We start from the raw sequence: 20,193 nt of genomic DNA, 5'->3' as shown, positions 1-20,193 counted from the left end.
CTTCTGAAAGATGGCGCCCCGAACGGAAGGTGGTACTCTAGATGATGTGTGACCAGGGCAACTCACAGTGGGACCACTGTCTCCTTAGTCCTAGAAGTTGGGTATCTCCTCATGGACCCTGACAAGAATATACCATTGAAAACCTGGTACTAAAGCAAGTAAAACGGAGAATGAAGAAAAGTCATTAGGGAGCGATATCATGACAACTTCACAGTGTGTGGAAAAGAAACCTTAAGAAAGTGCCATGAAGAAAAGGCAGAAGGGGGGGGGGAAAGGTAGTCAGGGAAAAAAAAGAAGTGGAGAGATGGCCAGGACTCCATTCCCGCCTTCCTTTGTTTGGGGGTACATAGCATTTATTTCCACTGGTATTTTGAGTTCATAGTAAAAAAAATTATTTCAATGTGCCTAGGTTTGGTTCCTTTCCAACCTAATACATGCTCCCCCCTCCCCATTCCTCCAAGCCAAGAGTTCTCATTATAACCTTTGGTCTCTGCCATTCTGGGCGGAATTCACTACGTGCATGTTCTATGCATGCACGGAGGGACCTACGTAACACCCTGCTGCAGCAGAGGCCCCCCTATGATACTTCAGCCTCTGGTAGGACAGCTTTGAGTCATACAAATCCAGCTTCTCCTCTGGCATCTGGGATCCAGCTCAGCTGCAGCTCACTCCACCTCGGCAGTGGTCTTGCAGTCCTCTCAGAGCACAGGCAAGAGAGCTTCACTCTGAGAGATGGTGGCGGCAAAGAACTCTCCAGACAACTGTGACGACTGTCACTTTCTAGATGTAAGTCACTTTGCTTTCTTCCCTACTCCACCAGATTTTGTCCAGGGCAGGAGAACTAGTAGAAATAACTTGGAAAGATTTTTCAGTGTTTTGACAGTGGGTTTTTTTTTCCCCTTTTGTGTGTGTGTGTGTGTGTGTGTGTGTGTGTGTGTGTGTGTGTGTGTGTGTGGTTTCTCTTTGCTCTTTGTTTAGGGGGAGACACCAAAGTCCAAGAAGAAGATCTGCAGGACGTTAAAGATTGGGGGACTAGTCTTCGGTATCCTGGCTCTTTCCCTTACTCTCATATTTTTGGGGGGCAAGCACTTCTGGAACCTCGAACCCCAAAAAGTAAGTAAATGCACCATGTTCTTTAAGTGCTTTCATTCCTGCAGACTCAAATGAAGTGGCCTATTTGCAAAATACTGTGGTTTATGCATTTTTTAAAAAAATTCAGCTCATTAGGTCATTTGTATGTCTATATTCTGGTGATGTAACAGAATCTGGATTTTGCTTTCTATTATTTCTAACTGTACCACGACTTCACCAAGGCGGGACAGCGGGGAAGGTGTTCTTTGCATTTTAGTTTATACCTGGCCTTGTGTAAAGTTTGGCCTTAAGGAGTTAAGAATCTTCATTGAAGCAAGGCTTATTGTGAGAAAATACTTTCCATCTTTCTTTCAATTATCTGGCTAGAAACTGGTGGAAAAGCAATTACCCTAGCACCAAAGGCGAAACAGACAAAAAGGGAGCAGTGAGGGATTTTCAGAGATTATGTTTCTGCCTTAATGCATCTCCCGTGTGAACAGGCAACCAGGAGGACCCCACCAAGCCCAGGGAGTAGCTCCGATCCCTAGCATCATACTTGTGGTTTCTTTTTAATTAGCAGCTCTCAGGTCCCACTGACCGCTTGCGTCCCGCTTGCGTCCCGCTTGTGTTCTGCTTGTGTTCTGCCCGTGTCATGCTGAGAGAGCAGTGACACAAGGCAGATGCAAAAGGAGTTCAATCACAGGCCCCGGGCACTTTAGGAATACATCCACTCTCTTGGACTGGCGTGGTGTTCGCAGGAATTCAGTTGCATGGTCTGGGTTTGATTAGTTACAAGGTGACTGTGATTATCGCTCCTTAAGCCCCACAAAATGCTAAGTCACATTATCCCACCCACAGAGACTCAGGAAGTGCACTGTCATTTTGTGCTATAATGTGCACTGGGTATTGTAAGAGTCAGTGTGGCATGGAAGATGGGGGATGGCTTTGGAGTCAGGGAGGCCTAGGCTAAAGTCCCACCTTTGACATATGCTAGCTAGCTGACCGTAAGTAAGTCACAACTCAGCACCCTATGTGACTCTCTAAGACCATAGATTACAAGTCTTTAGATCACAAATTGCCAATCTGTGGGGGGGAGGTATTTTCCACACTGGAAGTTCCCTATTCTAATGAAATAACAAGTCTGGCAACTTCACTCCCCCCTCCAAAAAAGCTGTATCCACATATGCACCCACAGAGAGCTCTGTATAGTGGATAAACTGATGGATCTGGAGTCATAAAGACATGGGTTCCAGTCCTATCCTGGCTAGCCAGGTGACAGTGGACAAGTCATTTCACTTCTCAATACCCCTGGACGAACCTCTAAGACTATAAGTTACTGGTGAGCACAGGCAGATTTTGCACCAGGAATTCCCTATATCAATGAGATTACAAGCTTGCTCTGCCCTCCCCCAAAAAGTATATACACATTCATCGTTCTGTTTAAATACTCCTTCAGCCATATAAAGTTGACAACCATCTGGTCAAGTTTCAAGAACAAACCATTTGAAAGAGTGGCTGAAGCCCACCTTACTTAGGCACGTCCTCTGTGAAACAGAGCGGAGAGGGGGTTTTCTAGGCTTTTGCTGTTTTTCTTCTTTTTCCCATTTTTAATCCTTAGTCTGGTGTTTCGTTTTGTTTTCAGGGTGGGAGGAGAGGGCATGCAGAGAGAAAAGCAGGGAACCAGGAAAAATGATGAGAAGAAAAGATGAAGGTTGGCGCAGAAAAAGTGGGGAACCCAGGAGACAGAGCAGAGGATGAAGGGATGAGAGTTTGGGACAAAATGCTGGGTTGGAGAGAGAATGAAAGGGAAGAGGGGCAGAGGAAGAGTAAGGTGGGAACTGACAAGGGAACTGAAGCAGTGGTTGTCTCACTATCATCTTTGTGTCCCTAGCACCAAGCAGAGTGCCTAGCACATAGCAGGGCTTCCTAAAAGCTTGTTGGATTGGATTGGACTCAGTTCCAAAAATGTTTCAATTGAAAATGAATTGAATTGAAAAAGAAAAGTTTTATTTGTGTTTAATTGGGAATCATTTCCCTGAACCTGGTCTTGATTTTCAAAATGAGACCAAAGGCTGCCCCTATGCCCCTCTGGTGCCACCAATGCCTCTCCCCTGCCACCCCTCCCCTGCACCAGTATGCAGTGAGCCCTCTTCCTCCTCCCAATGGCTCCCTGCACAATGCACAGAGTGTGCAGCCCGGCTAGCAGGTGAGGCAAGAGTCCTCAGGTAAACACAGCTGCCTGTGCTTTAGAAACCCTTCCTTGGCGGCCCAGCTGACATACATTGCTTCCGACTGGCCAGTGCAGCCAGCAGCTGGAGGAGCCCCACGCCGGACAATCTCCCTAACAGAGAGCCATTCCTCATAAGTTAGAGGAAAGCTAATCTTTTTGTTTCCACCTCCCCCACCCCCCAGGGCCAAGATGTGCTGAACTGAGGTTAGGGGTGGGGAGGGAAGGGTGGGGCAGGGGAAACGTGGCACTTCTAAATACAGGATCATGGGATATGCCTCAATGCAGGGGGCTTTGTCATTTGAATCATAGCAGCACAGCTAGCCGTTGCTGTTCAAAACGGATTTTGGTCCTTTTTAAAAACTTACTGAGTTATCCACCACAATGAGGTTCTGTAAGACTAGGTGGGGACCTCACTTTTACCTTCACAACTGCATGGGGAGTGGCTGCTGCCCCCCCATAGCCCCAACTCCAGTTGCAACCCCTGAAAGACCCAATGCCCAAGAGCTAACAAATTCCAGCTGTGTTCCCAAATGTTCCTTTCTGCTGCTGTAGTCCCTTAAGAAGGCCACTTTTTGTTAATGACAATTGTGGCCAAAAGGGGGTGGGGAAGGGAGCAAGAAAGAAAAGCTGGGCTACCAACAATTCATCCATCTGCTCACAGGAGCACACAAAGCCTGGTAGAATGTGCCATGCTGCAGAAGGCCCAAAGGGCATCATTGAGACCTGACTGCAGCTTTAATGAGACCCATCAGTCAGCCCAGACTCCTGCCTGTCCCTGGTGGCTCCTAGAATGCTTTTCTTTAGATCACTGAACAGGCCTTGGTAAACCAAAACCAGAGGGTAGCTCAGAGCACACACAAATGTGGCAGTCCTATGTGAGTGCAGGAAAAGTTGAGAGTTGATCAAGAATCCAGTTCCAAGGATTCTCTGTCCCAGGGATGTGGCTCTGTGAAAAATGCTGCTCGAAGCTCACCTAGTGAGCTTTGTGAACAGGTGAAAGGGACACCGAGTCCTCCTCCCGCCAGTTCCTAAGGAACGGGGTACCTTATGCAGCCACGACTAAGGGCCATTGGCTCTCCATCTCTCTCCCTTTTCTAGAAACTAGATAATGAAGGCCCGTGCCTCCCATGCCACAAGGCACCCTCTCGTGTCCCTAGGGAATTTGGATGGAGCACTGAGAGCCAGGGTCTCATACATGTAGTCCAACCCTGCAGAAGCAGCCAGTGAAATCCAATTGCTGGGGTTCGTCCCATTCTATCGCCTTAATAAGCAGTGAAACTCATGAAGCCTCCTCTCTGGAGGCTGGGTAGGGAGACAGGAGTCCATGACAGATAGGACTGGACACCTGGGGCTTGGGGAAGGGGGCGTGATGCTGGGGGTGGGGGGTGGCACGAGAGCTTCCCCGTTATTACAGCAGCTACAGGCAGCTTGGAACTTGACGTGCCAGGCGCACAGATGGCTAGCTTGGTCTCCAGTGCCTAAGGTCACCCATGAGCTTTCCTTTCACACTGCCCTCATTGAGGTGTTTCCAGAGTTTACTCTGTCTTGGGGTGGCACATCTCTCGGATCAGATTCTGAGGAGGATTTCGGTAGGAAAAGTGGGTGGGGCTGAGGATAAAGGTGCAGGTAGCATGGCCAAATGAAGGAGAAGGTGCCCTTCAAATGCATGGCTTGTGGAAAATTCCAGTTCTGAGGGCAAAGCCAAGTTCTCCTGGCTGCCTTTAGAGCCTGTGGGGCTGCTGGCTAGAGAAAGCTGATGGTGCTGGGCCACTTATTGACAGAATGGACATTTCTGCTGTCCTAGGACCGCCTCCCAGTATTGGTGTTTGCTCCTTGTCCCCCCCAACACACACACACACACACACACACACACACACACACACACACACACCCCACCCCCACCTTATTTTGTTTTCATACATCTGTTTAAAATGAGCTGTATTTATTTAAAATCCCACATCTGGTGTTGACATTTTCATTCCAATAAGTCCTCTTCCTCCTAGCTGCTCCCCCCCACCTCCCACCTTGAATGGACAAAAGATTCAGATTTCATCTCCTAAAGGGAGTTCGAGGCCCACTTGAATCTCTTCCCTTTGACACTTTAAAACACACACACACACACACACACACACACACACACCACAAAGTTCGAGGAAATGGGGAGGACTGAACCCAGGGGAATACAGCTTGATAGGGCCTTGCTGATCCCTTTCACCTCTCAAGCACAGTGGTGTCTGGCCTTGTGCCTCTGGGGGCTGGCTGCACCTAATGGAGCACAGACCTGGGGTTCCCAGAAGTTACCCAGAGTCTTGGAGGACTCTCCCTAAAACTTCATAAGTAAGTTCTGGTGTTCCTTGGGCAATGCATTTTGAGCATTTTGCCCACCCAGAAGAAAGGAAAAGAGAAGTGAGCAGAGGAGCTCTCAGGGGCCAGGTAAAGAAACCTTTAGAGTAGACAAGAATAGAATTTTCTGTGGCAAGGTTGGGCATGTGTGTGTCTGTGATGAATTCTGTGCAGGTGAATCAGGAGGGCTGGGAGGCTTGGACCAGAGGGCCATATCAAGTTTCCCCTGACTGCAGTAACTAGAAGTTTAAGGTGGTCAGTAGACATTCCTCCAGGGCACACAAAAGTGTTACCTACAAAAGCTGGTAGCCACTGGTCCTTAGGTGCCCTAACAGCAAGTCACAAATTCCTAGAGGTAACTTCTCAGCTCCTCCTCCACACAATCCAGGAAGAAACTGCCATCCATTCAAACCTCCCCCAATCCTACCTGAGGAATCACCAGAGAAACCAAGGTCCCTGAAAGTTATGAGAGAACACAAGGAACAGAAGGAGGACCTGGGACCGCCAGTAAGGAGATCAGGGTGAGCCAACAGGGCTCTGCCTCAGTGCACCAAACCTGATAGGGTACAGTCACGAATCCTTCAGACCCTAGAAACACCTGAGCTTAGCACCTAGTTAGCAAGAATGTTTAATGAAAATAGGAAGCTATCAAACTGCAACCAGACCCCCAGGTGAGCTCCTCCCTAGTGTACCTGCCTTCCCCCACAAGCATGCTGCATGTCACTTGCTCCAGGTGCTGCACTGAACTGAGTCAGGAGGCCTGGGTTTGAATCCCACTCCATCAGTGACTCTGTGTGACCATGGACAAGTCTTCTTTCCCCTCTCCAAGCCATCAGCTTCTCCCTTTGTCTGGAAGAGGAGAGGGCTGGATTAGCTGATCTTGAAGGTCGCTTGCATCTTTAACATTCTATAAAACAAATATTCTAAGGTCGAAAGTCAGGCCCTTGGAGCAAGGGGTATTTGTGCTCCCCACCAGTGCATTGTAGCTGTTCTTTCAAACATGACCCACTTGCCTAGTCTGGGTGTGGTTTTTCTCTGTTTCATCTGGCTTAGCCAGAGACCTCTTTTCTTCACTCTTCTTCAGGGTACATAAGAGATATAGATTTCTTCCCCAAGCTCCCATTGGTCCCCCTCCCCTCCTTACTGCCCCAGCAACTGGGTGGGTGAAACTGATATCTGGAGAAGCATTTGCATTCACATCCTTAGCTGGAGAAATGGGCTTCATTTTCTTTTGCTGCCACGTCGACCCCATCAGCTCAATTAGAGTTCCCTCTTCCTCCTCCTGCATTCCAAGAATCAAATTCACACTTGGATAGCAACTCCCACTGGACCATCTCCTGCTTGAGCTACTCATGGGCAGTTCACACTGATTAAGTAGAAAGCAAGCATCAGAATGCTGCAAACATAGATGGGTTGTTGGCTGGCTCCTCCTAAGGGAGCATTTGGTTGTCAGCTTCTATGACACCAGTGACAAAGGAATAAGCCTTCAAAGCGAACTGCCCATGAGCGACTGGCAGTGGAATTGGGCCCATGGCGGAGAGTAGCTCAGGCGCCAGAGCAGCCACTTTGGACACCTTATTAGGCTCAGCAAAATGGTTGTTTCCAGTCATGTTGCGCTAGCCCATGTATGTGACAGCATTTTGAGATGCTGATGGACTAACAGAATCCTTGGGTGCCATAACTCACTGACTTGAAATCATCCTCAGGTCATCTCCCCAGTCCTGCCCCAGGGACCAAACCGGTCTCCCCAGTCAAATAACGCCATCCCCGAACCAAGCTTGCCCCAGTCCTAAGAGGGGGCACTATCCAGCCAACCAATGGTCTGACAGTAAAAGCAAAGAACTAGCCACGGAAACACAGCTGACCCAAAGGACAAAGAAGGGAAGGCAAAAGGGGGAAAGCTTCTCAAGCTCTGGATCTGCAGATGCAAAGAGCAGCTCCTCAGACCAACCTTGTTGAAAAGGAGGAATGTCTGCACTCCTTAGGCCAGATTTTTTCCATACTTTGAAAGGGGTAATTGAAGATCCAGGAGGCCAGGCTCCTCTAGGAAAAAAGTCTACTTCCACAGGTAACTCAGTACCCGGAGGCCTTTTCATAGCCATTGGGTCCCTCAGGTATGAAACAGCCTGACTGCACCCCCTCAAATGCCCCTACCCCCCACATATTAACACCTGCCAGCCGCTATTCTGAGCACAGATTTCAGCTTCGGGAACTGTACCCCATAAGGAGATACTGAAGGATGAGGGCTGGGAAAATGAGCAACTAAGATTAATCACAGATTTCAACAACAACAAAACCCCAAGCACCCTCAGACCAAACGGCCTAAACCCACTCACCCCAAAACAGCTTTATCACACCAAGGTCTGCAGTTTTACTTCCAAATCTCAGAGACTATCGCAAACAAAGGAGACAGAAAAAAATGAAACCCATGAAAAACGGATGATGAGGCTCATTTACCGCCTGAGTAGAAGGATTAAAAGAGATTGGGGAAGGAATTTCTGGGCAGGAGAAAGAGGAATGTGTCTGCATCGGAGCCATTTGTTGTTGTTGTTGTTTTCAATGTGGTCTTCTTATACTTTGTAATTCCTGTGACCTAACTGCTGGATTATCTCATTGCACTTGGAATGCAGGTCCTGCTGCTCTTAATTGGGTTTGCTGTCCCCTGATTAGCTCAAGCAGAGTAGGAAGGGAGCCAGAAAGCAAACGGGGCAGGGGTGGGGGACATCAAAGACAAATCCCCCCTTCACAATTTTGCCACTAGCTGGTCCTGGATCTGGGGCCAAAGTTGAATGCCTACTCTTATTTATGTCAGTGTAGGTAGCTTGATTCTTCCTTATTTGATATTGGGCAGGACAAAGCTAATCTAGTCCCCTACTCTTCAGAAAGCCCCTACCTGGACCACTTAGCACAGCAGATTAGAGTGTGATGCCAATGAGGCCAAGGTTATGAGCCTGGTCCTTAGAAAAGGCAGCCTGGAGATCTTCCAGATGCACCCATTTGCAGAGGCTACTAAATAACACCCATAAGCACTCAGAAAAGTTTAGTACAACTATCCACACAGGAAAAGCCAAGTGGGCGAAGAATACCTATTCTTCAACTATGAAATGCAGTAGGCGGGAGAACATAGAAACCAGGCTGTCAGTACATCCATCTTGGATAGACACTGCAAATGAATGATAAGCTGGGCCCAGAAAGGAGCAAAAGAGGAGAGTAGGCTGGCTGGCCTTGGAGAAACTGCACAGAGCTTACGATGATCCCAAGCTTCTACCGGAAACAAAGGCTCATCTTTTTAACACCTATATTCTTCCAGTGATAATGCACAGATGTACACCATGAATTAAAATTCCCAGTCGCCCAAAGGAGAGATATATAGTGAGCATACACAGATTGAGTGATATTACCAATTGTGAGTGATAAGGCACAAAGTGGTGTAAGACATGTCAAAGAGGTGCGTTCTGGGAAAAGGATATGTCTGATCATGTCCTGATTGCCAAGGATAATTGATGGACAGCCCAAGTGCTACACACATAACACACAAAGACCTAGCAGAAGGTCCCCACACACTGGAGATACTCCCTGTAGAGAACTTTGGGGAGTACATGGGTGACGGTTTCTTGGGAAGAGAAGGTATGGGTGGCTTGCAAACTGTGCCACTTGAGAGAGTTCCCCACTTGGGTAAGATCACAGATCCCCAGAAGCATATGAGCCAGACAGCCTAAGACGTTCTGCAGGTATGGATTGTGCTCCCCAAAGCTGGTCAGACATTTCCCAAAAGTGGGTGTGCTCCATGGGAAACCAGACAAGAGATGGAGCCCCTCAAACCCATCCTCACCCATTTCAAAGCACTGGAGGATGGCAGGTCGGGGGCACCATCCCAGACCCTGACCTTCAAAAGCACTACTTGTGCTTATGGAGTGCGGGCTACGTAGCTCGACAGAGGCCCTTCCCTTCAAGGATCGTAATAGTATTGAAAATAAGCTAGCTCTGGGGCAAATGGGGCCCTCTGTAGTTAGGACCATGGGAATCCAAATTTGAACGGGCCTTAGAAGTCACCTAGTCCTAGTCTCTCATTTTACAGAGGAGAAAACTAAAGCCAAGAAAGACATAGTGACTTTCCCAAGGTCACACAGATGGGTAGTAAGAAGCAGAGCTGGGAATTGAATCCAAGTCCTCAACCTCTAAATCAATCAGGTGGTTCACTGGATGCCCACACTGGACTTAGAGTAAGGAAGTCCTGGGTTCAACTCCTGCCTCAGACACTTACTAGCTGTGTGTCCTTGAAAGTCACTTCATGGGACTTTTCCTCTCAGCCTCAGTTTCCCCATCTGGAAAGTTAGAGGAATAAACTCGATGGCCTCTAAGATCTCTTTCAGCTCTAAATCTATGATCCTCCAAAACCCCAATCGCAGAGTCAGCAACTACCAGCACAGTAACAGAGTGACGGAGGGAGACAGTCACAAAGGTAGCTCCAACAAAGAATATTCCCCGAGAAACTTGGAAAATCATTGCGATCTGCTAAGCTTAGCACCGTTGCCACTTTCCAATAATATTTATCTGCAAGGTGTCCAAGCAGGGTACATTGCCAAACATGCAGGAAAACTCATTCTCCAGGAGAACGAAATTCGAAACGTCTCCAATCCAATTTCAGAGTCTTCCTCCGATGATTGAAAATGCAGCCTGTGCTTTCCTGGGGCCCAGGTAGGCAGCACTCCAACATCCATCCCCTGGTCTCTAACCTCATTTTTCCATGCACCAATCCATCAACAGTGGTACTGATGAAACCCCACTACAGCCAGTGGCAGGGAAGTTTATCTCAGGGACCGAGAGTATTCCTAACACAAATTCCGCCCTGTCGGGAGACCTGACAAGGCGGAATCTGAGCTGGATGCTTCTCCCACCTCCTCCCCCCAACCCCCCCATAGGTCCAGCTGACAGAGAGCTCGATTTGTTACTCTGGGTAGAGGTTTCTCTTTTCTCAAGCTGGCTGCGGAGCTGAAACCAAGGACATATTTATAGCTAGGAGCAAATACCAAGCCTAATGGAATCTGCTACCTGTCACCAACCAGCTCAGGCTTCTTTAGTTAACTCCATGCCTGCCATAGATCTTGTGGGTGCCTTTTCTCTTCCCTTTCTGCCTCCTAGTTGACCTTGCCCATTTGCTTGAAAAAAAAATCTCTTTCTGGCAAGACCAATCTCATCCCCCCCAAAAAGGAGTCATTCCATGAATGTTTGTGGGGCACCTACTGTGTGCACAGGAAAGCCCCCCGCTAGCATCAGAGGGAGGGGAGGGGGGAAGGAGAAAGCAAGCTGTTTCAGCCCCAGTCTCTTGTTTTTCAACTTTGTCAGCCTCTTTCCGGGCTCCAAATAATCCTTGTTACTGCAAACTCTTCCAACTTGTTTCTCTGCTTGAGTTGAGGACAAACTGACCGGGTTAAACCAATAGTATAATGCAGACATCTGCAGACACCAAAAATGCAAGCCAGATCTGGCTGTCACTGAGGAAGACGTTGTCCCTCCTGAGGCCATGCTTTCACAGGCTTGCAGCTTACCAAGGTGTCTTTCAGAAAAGAAAAGACGTTTGCTGAAACCGATGGCCAGAGGACTCCCAGCAGCATGGTTAAAATAGGCTTCAGGGTGTGCAGTCAGGCTGTATTAATATTCCTTAACTAGCTTATTCTCTGGGATTGGTCATTCCATTCCTGGGGACTGGAGGAGTTTAGGTGTCCCCCTATCAAAATACTCCAAGACTTGAAGGAGTAAACCATGCAGAAAACTATCAGGCAGACCTTTGTAGACATGTAGTAGAATAGTTGGTTCTGCATGGACTCAGTGTAGTAGACGAAGCATGGGATCTGGAGTCAGGGAACCTGCCACTTATTCGCTGTGAGACAGTAGAGAAGACCCTTTCCCACTCTAGAGCTCACTTTTCTAAACCATAAAAAGAGGGAGTTGGATAGGATGAGTTCTCAAGTTCCATGATCTGTGATCCTGTGAATGTGAGGGACTTGAGGAAGGCTCCCAGGACAAGAACCAAAATAAGGAATATCAAGCCCAGAAAAGAATTAGGATTATTCGGCCAGAAGAAAAGAAGGCCGAACAGGAATAATCAATGGTTTTCAGGGATTCAAATGGTACAGTAGGAATGGGGTGCCATTTGCTCTCCTTTCCCCCTGCTGGAGCCAAATGAGAGGAAACAAACTTAGTCTGTGACAAATAGGAAGTTCATTTATCTCTAAGGAAATTCTTTCAGGCACCAAAGGCTGAAATAAATTACCAAGGGACACTGTGAAATCTCCTTTTGCTGGAGAGTCTTAAGAGACTGCAGCGCCCCCTTCAGAAAGCTTTAGGTGATGCCTACCTGGAGAGAGTGATTAACTAAATGAACTTTGTGGGTCCACCGATCAAGAGAACGATAAATATTCCCTGCACTTAACACAAGGGGGCAACATTTTACAGCCTCATTGGTCTATTTCAAGGTGGTTTCATATTTAGTCAAGGTCTACAAACGGAGCTGCTAGAACTCAGCCCGCAATTTCTCAGTGGCAAGCTCCAGAGGCCCTGCTTCTAGAGAGCCTGCCATTCAGCTTTATGATCTCAAAGCCCCTCCCTTGGCTTTCAGAGCCACAGAATTAGCAGGAGTGAGCTACCCAGCTAACTCATCATCACCTGGGCCTTGGAGGAAGCCATGGAGAAAAGGTAAATGCGCCTTAGATGGTACCCAAAAAGAAACAAACAAACAAACAAACAAACAAACAAATAAATAGATAAGAGAATATTCTGAGTATCTCAGAGCTGGTTTTCCTCCTTGTTCCCCCAGATCTATGATGTAGAGCATACATTCTTCAGCAATGGGGAGAAGAAAAAGATCTTGATGGAAATTGACCCTATAACCAAAACAGAGATTTTTCGAAGTGGAAATGGCAGTGACGAGACATTGGAAATCCATGACTTTAAAAACGTAAGTTGAATATTTCCCTGCTCTGCTTTGTCTATCAGAAGTCAGAATGTTTGAGCTGAAGTCGAAGAGCTTTTGTGCTACTATTTAATTTTTAAGCCACAACTTTAGATTTAAACTGTTCTAACTAGAACCATAAGGGAAAAAGGTCACTTGGGTTGCCAAGTTCTGCCATTTCAGGGAGTGTGGTTTTGCTTCTTTTTAGGGCTACACCGGTATCTTCTTTGCTGAGCTCCAAAAATGCTTCCTGAAAACTCAGATTAAAGTAATCCCTGATTTTGATGAAACTGAGATGGAAGACGCTGAGGTAGGTGTGCCATTGTTTCTAAGCTTTGAGCCCTACATTCCAGATCTTGACACATGCTGCCATTCACATATATAGCCCTACGATTTCGGCTGAGCTTCTAGGAAGAAAGGGACAGGGCATCGCTGCTTCAGAACCTTGAAGATGTGTCACTTTCATCTATGGAGGTTCTCTCTCTGCTGACGTGGAGAGCAAGCCTGCCATTACATAGAGTGTGGCGCAGCAAATGGCACTGGTTCGGGAGTCAGAGAGATTCAATTTGAATCTCAACTCTTTTATGTGACCATGGGCAAGTCACAACTTCTCTGAGCCTCAGTTTCCACATCTGTAAAATAAGGGGCTTGGACTAGATGTTAGTAATACTTTCTCCATCACTTTCTTAGGTCTTGACAATCAACAACACAATAAATCAGGCACTTATTTGTAGCATTTGCTAAGGTGTAAGTGCTCACAGGGAAAATTTCACAATTGGCTCTTCCTTGGGAGCCGGTTCAACCCGGCTCCAACACACTCTTGTTTTACTGTCCTTATCAGCACTAGGTCTAGGGACCTGTGATCTTGGGTGGTCTGGGAGAACTGGTGTGGCCAAAAACACCATCCTGCTTATAGCCAAGCTAGTGATGACCCCCTCTTTGTGGGGCTGGCAAAGCAAATCCACACAGTCAAGCCATCCCCAGATCCATACTGAAAGTCTTTCAAGCTTGGCAGGCCCTGCCCAAGCTTGTGTTCTGCTGGAAGAGCACAGGATCCCCTCTATACCACCACGAAGTGTCAGAAGAAAATAAGAAATGACTTCAAGGAAAACCAAGTCAGCTCTGCCCAAAACAAGGTCGTAGAAAAGTTCACAAGGTCAAGGGCAATAATTCATTGGCCAGTGCCAACCTCTTGCCACATATTGCCACTCTGACCTTTATTTTATGCTCTCCGCTCATCTGTGACTTCCTTTCGATGGCATTTCTAATGTCATAGTCAGTCCTGCCTGGGCTTCACTGGAGAAGAAAAGGTCAAGACAAAGGAAGGGGAAGTCAGCTCTGCTGCAATAAGAGCCTTCAAAGGGCTGTTTGTTCCCTCCAGCTCCTTTGCTTGCAGCCAGGCCAGCACACCTAAGCAGAAATCAACAGCCTGTGATGCGAAAACCAGCAGATTGGAAAGGAAATGGGCACAGGGTCCCCCTCCCTCCACTGCCACCCCAACTCTGCCTTTCACTCCTCTCCTTCCCCAGCATCCCAGTCTTTTTCCTGACCATTTTTCCTCACCTCCTGCTTGACCTAAGGCCTACCAAGGGCCCCACTGGCCCCACTGGTCATGCTGGTAGCACACTCTGAGCTAAAGGTGACTGACCCCTGTTGTTAGAGGGTTTTTAAAAAGGACAATTACAGATAGATTTTAAAAATGTTACTATGACTTCAAGGTCTGTGGTCAGAACATTCTAGGAGTATTTTTAAAGACACAAATTAGTGCAATCAAAAAACAGGGTGGTAATTACTAGAGGAGGGACAACTATAACCCAAAGGGGGACAATGGAGAGAACTGAATCGGCAGGCACCAGTTTTAGCAGAAAAAGGACATGGTCATTTTGGAAGAGCTAGACAGCCAGGCTTGAGAGGTTTCTATTAATCCAGAAGCATTTCCAGGATTTATTTATGCATTCCACTAATGCACGGGCCCTCATGGGGCTCTCACCCTGATTTATTCTTCAGCTCATTTTGCCAAATCTTTATAAGGAACCAAAACCTGGGGTTTCATAGGTAGAGAGAACTCCTGGCATGGACAATTCTTTCACCCATGCAGATCTATGAGCTCTACAACTTCTAGTCTTAGAAAGGTAGCTATCTGTGGGCACTGAGAGGAAGTGACTTCTCAAGCTTACACAGCCAGTAGGTGGCAGAGAGGGGACTGGAACCCAGGTCCACCTGCCTCTGAGTCTGCTCCCTATCTACTAAGCTTTCCCATCTGTAAGAAATGATACCGTGCCCATATATATAGGCACAGGCAGGTTCCAAGTTATTTTCCTGGTAAATCAATGAGTCAAAAGGACACAAACCCTCTTGCTGTGATACTGCCTGCACAGAACCTGCAGGTGAAACGTACCAAGCATCAATGTGGAAACAGGCCTGGCCTTGCTAATGACTCTGCTCAGTGTGACAACTTCATCTTGTGCAGGCAGCTCCTTTCATGGCATCCCAAGGTCCTTACAGACTTTAAAGCACGAGACAGCATAGGGTTTAGTATTCTAAATTACTTGAAAAAAATATGCAAAGGCATTCTACAGAAAATAAATTAGAGCACTGAAATCATAAAGCTTGGAACAGAGAAAGAATGAAATTGAGAATCTCATCATTGCGGGGGTGAGGATTAGGGAATGTCTTAAGGTAAGAAGACAAGTCAATAAGGAGGCCTGGATGCAGGAATAACATCCTCACAGAGCCCAAGAAATAGCAATGGTGATCAGATGTCTCCAAAGGCCGCCACAGTGTGGCTATGGCCCTGGATGTAAGACAATTATTTCAAGACCATCCTTACAAATAATCACTGCCTCCATGACCTGGGAGTGATTGAGAGCAGAGGAGCCCCACCCATCAGGCGGTGACAGTGACCGCCAACATGGGGAAGGAGAGCCCTAGCCTCCACTCACCTGGGAGCCACACTGGGTGCAGAGTGAGCATGGTCAACAATGGCCTAAGGACAGCGGAGGCAAAGGACACTATTCTAAGATGTACAGTTGCCTCTAGGTCCCAGGGTAAGAAATGGAGGCATCAAAAGCTTGTTACTGACTTTGACATGGTATAAAAACCTCTCTCTTACCCTGTCTCAGTTTCCTTCTCTATAAAACGAAGGAGTTGAAAGAGAAAGGTTCCTTCCAGTTCTAAATCCGTGCCCCTACAACCTTACTTCCTTGGACAGAGCTTTAATATTCTTGTACCTCCCTAAGCACCTAGGTGACCCACTGCATAGAGAGGGCTAGTGGTGGAGGCAGGAAGACATGAGTTCAAATTAGATACTATGTGACCCCAGGCAAGTCATTTAATCTCATTCAGTCTGAATTCTCTCATATCTAAAAATATAATAATAATATGTAATAAAAATATAATAATGGCACTGATGAGGCTGAAATGAGATAACATATGAAGTGCTTTGCAAACTTTAAAATACATCTAGATGCATTATTGCTATTATTATTATTACTATTGTTGTTGTTGTCATTGTTGTTGGCTCAGCCCAGATCTTGCTTATACATCAAAGGTTATTGGGTTTTGGTTCCCCTCCCCACCCCCGACTCACCCCAACTACATTCCTCTTCCAGAACGATGAAATCACAACAACCTACTTTGAGCAATCTATGGTTTGGATTCCGGGAGAAAAGCCTATTGAAAACAAAGACTTCCTGAAAGGCTCCAAAATCTTTGAAGTCTGCCAGAATGTGAGCATACATTGGATCCATCCCACGCTACTAACAGGTATGAAGTTGTCCTCCCTCCAAAGACAACGCGGGTAATGACCTCAGAATCTGGAGGCAATCTTTCTTGTAAAGTGAATTCTATCTTCCTAGATGAGACAGCACACGCTAACTGCCAGCAAAGAGGGGATTTTCACAGCCAAGTTATAAATCAGACAAATTTATGCTGACAGGCTCTTAAACATACCAGCAAGGGTAACACCACCCTAATGTGGCTAGTGATAGCAAAGAGGCAATCTGTCTTTCATTACACATCTGTATTCATTCTACCCGACGTACCAGCTCATTGCTCAAACCTCTGCAGGTCCAATGCTAGAGCAAAGATCGGTCCAAAAATGGGCCTCCACAGTGAGGCATGAGCCCATGGCACTCTCCCTGGAGGATGGGACAAATGCTGTGTGTCTGCTTCTCCAGTAGAAGGCCAACGAGTTAGCTTGGCAAAGCTAAGGGCCCTGGGCACCTCCTATCACCTATGGTTAGCCCAGGTGAAGAGACCTTGGTGGCCCCATTTCTAGACACCCCAGAATACAGCTGTAACTAGGAATGTTTTTTCCTAGGGCAAAAATAATTTGGGGAAGAATATTTTCTAGTGACCATAAAGCTAACAACATCTATGCTCGGGTAGTTGGTAGACTATTAGCTTTGAAAATATCCCTTTTTAGTACATCAGCTAAAAGATGTGAGTAACTTACCCCTACCAAAGCTACTAGAGAGAAACTCTCCAAGCAGAAACCCTTCCACTGCTTAGGCCCACTGAGCCTGCATAGAGATGTTGGGAATGTAACTTTGACACAATACTAATATTTGTCGTCTTAGCTTCTGAATTTCAGGACTTTGAGGGAGGCAATGAAAATGTCCACTTTCTCACAAACCGAAAAAGTGGGATAGACCTCAATGAGCAGTGGATGGACCCAGAAGTAAAGCCTGGAAAGAAACGCCAGAGCCGACAGCTAGCTGAAGAGGAACTCCCAGTGAACGACTATGTAAATTTGGGGGTTAGGTAACGACCAGCTCTTTCATGATGTGCTCGGACCTTTAGATCAGGCGTTTCTAAAATGGTTCCAACAGCCCATGTGCTTTAGTTCATCCCACAGCTTTTCCACCACAGTTCTGATATGTGGTTCTTAACCACTTGACAGTTTGGGGTAACCTATTTATAGACCTCCCCCATTTAATCTGCTGTTAGAAGGAAAGAGAAGGGGATCATTACAAAGTGGTAGGAAACCTCCAAAAGCATCCTGATTTTTAACACCATTTCAAGTCACATTCATTAGAATAGCAATGACAACAAAATCGGTTGTTTTATAAACTTGGATGGTACCATAGGGGGAGGGAAACTAATTTTATAATAAGTTTATAGATCACCATTGGCTTACTTAAGAAATTTTGAAGGGCGACTGACATTGACCAGGAAACTTAATTACCTATCTGGTCTTCCTTCCAAGTAATGGCAGCTCTCTCATTTTGGGTGGGACTTCTGTGTAGTAGGCCTAACCTCTTCAAGTCAACTTCTTCATTTTTCTTACAGACCGAAAATGGAGTCGAATTTGACCCCATGCTGGATGAAAGAGGTTATTGTTGTATTTACTGTCGTCGGGGTAACCGCTATTGCCGCCGGGTGTGTGAGCCTTTACTGGGCTTCTACCCCTACCCGTACTGCTACCAAGGAGGGAGGGTCATCTGTCGGGTTATCATGCCTTGTAACTGGTGGGTGGCGCGCATGTTGGGGAGGGTCTAGTGCCAAACTTAGGCACCATGCAAGCAAGCCAATCCATGATATCCCTGTGTAACCCAGTGAATGTATGCCTGGGAGGCACTTGGCTACTTGCCCTCAATGGCTATTATGTAGTTGCCTTATTACTATGATAGAAATGCATGTGTCATCAATGGCCTGATTCTTGCCAAACATTCTCCACGCATCAGGGCAGAAAGTCCTCCCTGACCGCCTTCTCACCCCAAAATGGTGCAGATTTGTCTCAACATGGGCAAATTCAGCAGAACGTCTGCAGATATGTTAGAGTCTGCAACCAGCTGGGGAGAGGAGAGATGGCAGGCAGGATTCCCAAATATTGCCTTTTATGATGCTGTATAGAGAATGCGGAAATGAAAGGCTGATAATAAAATATTACCATAGCTGACTCATAAAAAAAAATTCCTTCTTCTTCATATTTAATTATCTGAAAGATAGATAGTCAATTTACTTGAGCATCTAATAAAGCCTAAGTCCGGCAATGAGAGTCTCAACCACTTTCCACTACCAGATTACCACTGCTCAGACTCAGCAAAGGAGAAAGCCAGACCAGCATAGAGAGGCCAAGTGTCATCCTGGCCCTGTAAGTGGGAATATGTCTCCTCTTGGCCAGATTTGTCTTTTCATAACTTTTAGGGCTGACCTTTGTTTAGCTGAGCTCCTAGTTAGGGATTGTTCCAAGGCTACTATCTGGGGAACTAGGATTCATAAGCATCTTCAGCCTGAACACAGGGGCTTTTATAAGTTCCAAAGCAGGGCAAGGAAAGGGAGTATCTTCCCCAAACTGCAGAGGACTAGCATTCTTCTTTACCTTCTGAAAGGGAGGCCCAAGCTAAGTTTCTAGTTACCTGGTACTTTGGCCAAGAATGACATGGAGAGGGAAAGTCTGCTTCTACGTCCACTTCTGATTTCAGTAATTAAGGTATACTGATCTAAATGACCCCTCTACTTCTCCCTCTGCTCCATAACCTCAAGGTTATTGTGCCATGAAAATAACTGGCATTTTCCATCTACAAAGCACTTACAAATACTAAACAGCTACCAAGATGTCTGGCGGACAGGAATCATTTTCTCTTTTTCATAAATGAAAATGAGGAAGCAAAGATAAGAGGATTTACAAAAAGCTGAATTGAAATCAACCAGCTAGTCCCTGTTTCTTGAGCACTGAGAGATAAAATAAGTGCAAAGATGCCCACCCCACCACCCATCCATCCACCCATCCATTCATTCATTCAAGCATGTTTCTAAAGCCCTTCCTCTGGGCCAGGAGTTCTACTAGGAGCTTTCGTTCTTATTGAGTTGTTTCAGTTGTGTCAGACTCTTCATGTCCCCATTTGGGGGTTTTCTTGGCAGAGATACTGGAATGGTTTGCCATTTCCTTCTCCAAACCATTTTGCCGATGAAGAAAGTGAAGCAAACAAGGTGAAGTGACTTGCCCAGGGTCACACAGTTAGTAAGTGTCTGAGATCAGATTTGAATTCATGAAGATGAGTCTTTCTAATTCCAAGCCCTGTGCTCTATCCACCATACCACCTAGCTGCCCCTACTAGGGGTGGGGAATACAGAAATAAACAGTCTCTGCCCTCAAGGAGCTTACATTTTAGTGGGGAAACAACATGTATGCATGTATGAAAATATAAAAAAAGGTGGGGCTGAGGAGATATCAAGAAAGGCCTCAAGTAAACAGTGGTACTGAAAGGAGCTTTGGAGGAAGTTAGGGGCAGGAATCTTATTAGCCTAAGTGAGGAATAAGACATAAGTACACATGTGACAAACCTCTGTTGTACAGCTGTGCTACATATACAGACATACACACCAACATACATGTACACACACATATAAACCTATATGCATGTGCATGTATGCTTGGCCATACATATGCATACATACATGTACATATACACATACATGAATGGTGATAAAGGTCATAAATGCCCAGGTGCTATTCAAGGTGGATTTTCTGCCCACATTTTTCCCATTCACAGCGCCCTCTTGGCTCTAATGAAATACTCCTGATTAATTCTTCAAATGGCTTTTACATTGGAAGACCGTGAATCCCTTCAATCCCTCTGAACTCAGAAGA

General features: G+C 46.4%; 1 protein-coding gene across 3 annotated transcripts; it reads left to right on the top strand.

The window, feature by feature from the left end:
- The first annotated feature begins 613 nt into the window (after nt 1–613).
- TNMD (tenomodulin) lies at nt 614–18,498 on the top strand. 3 transcript variants are annotated; one of them, XM_020963441.2, is made up of 7 exons: nt 614–786; nt 979–1,113; nt 12,462–12,602; nt 12,805–12,906; nt 16,208–16,361; nt 17,177–17,343; nt 17,889–18,498. In XM_020963441.2, exons 1-7 carry the CDS (start codon nt 733–735, stop codon nt 18,096–18,098), a joined length of 963 nt encoding a protein of 320 aa, XP_020819100.1. In that variant the 5' UTR covers nt 614–732; the 3' UTR covers nt 18,099–18,498. The 3 variants fall into 3 exon arrangements, with proteins under 3 accessions (XP_020819100.1, XP_020819099.1, XP_020819101.1); XM_020963440.2 differs by having other exon boundaries at nt 17,177–17,360; XM_020963442.2 differs by lacking the exons at nt 614–786; nt 979–1,113 and adding an exon at nt 12,152–12,340 and having other exon boundaries at nt 17,177–17,360.
- Nucleotides 18,499–20,193: the final 1,695 nt, after the last annotated feature.

The sequence above is a fragment of the Phascolarctos cinereus genome, unplaced genomic scaffold (assembly GCF_003287225.1).
Source record: "Phascolarctos cinereus isolate Bilbo 61053 unplaced genomic scaffold, phaCin_HiC Scaffold_8;HRSCAF=390, whole genome shotgun sequence".
In the NCBI taxonomy this organism is placed as follows: Eukaryota; Metazoa; Chordata; class Mammalia; order Diprotodontia; family Phascolarctidae; genus Phascolarctos; species Phascolarctos cinereus.
This window is presented reverse-complemented; position numbering and strand designations above follow the sequence as displayed.

Bases quoted from the DNA above. Each gene is read 5' to 3' on its own strand.
- TNMD (XM_020963440.2), top strand. From the start codon at position 733: ATGGTGGCGGCAAAGAACTCTCCAGACAACTGTGACGACTGTCACTTT. The intron at 787-978 runs GTAAGTCACTTT...CTCTTTGTTTAG, and splicing joins ACGACTGTCACTTTCTAGAT to GGGGAGACACCAAAGTCCAA. The intron at 12,907-16,207 runs GTAGGTGTGCCA...TTCCTCTTCCAG, and splicing joins CTGAGATGGAAGACGCTGAG to AACGATGAAATCACAACAAC.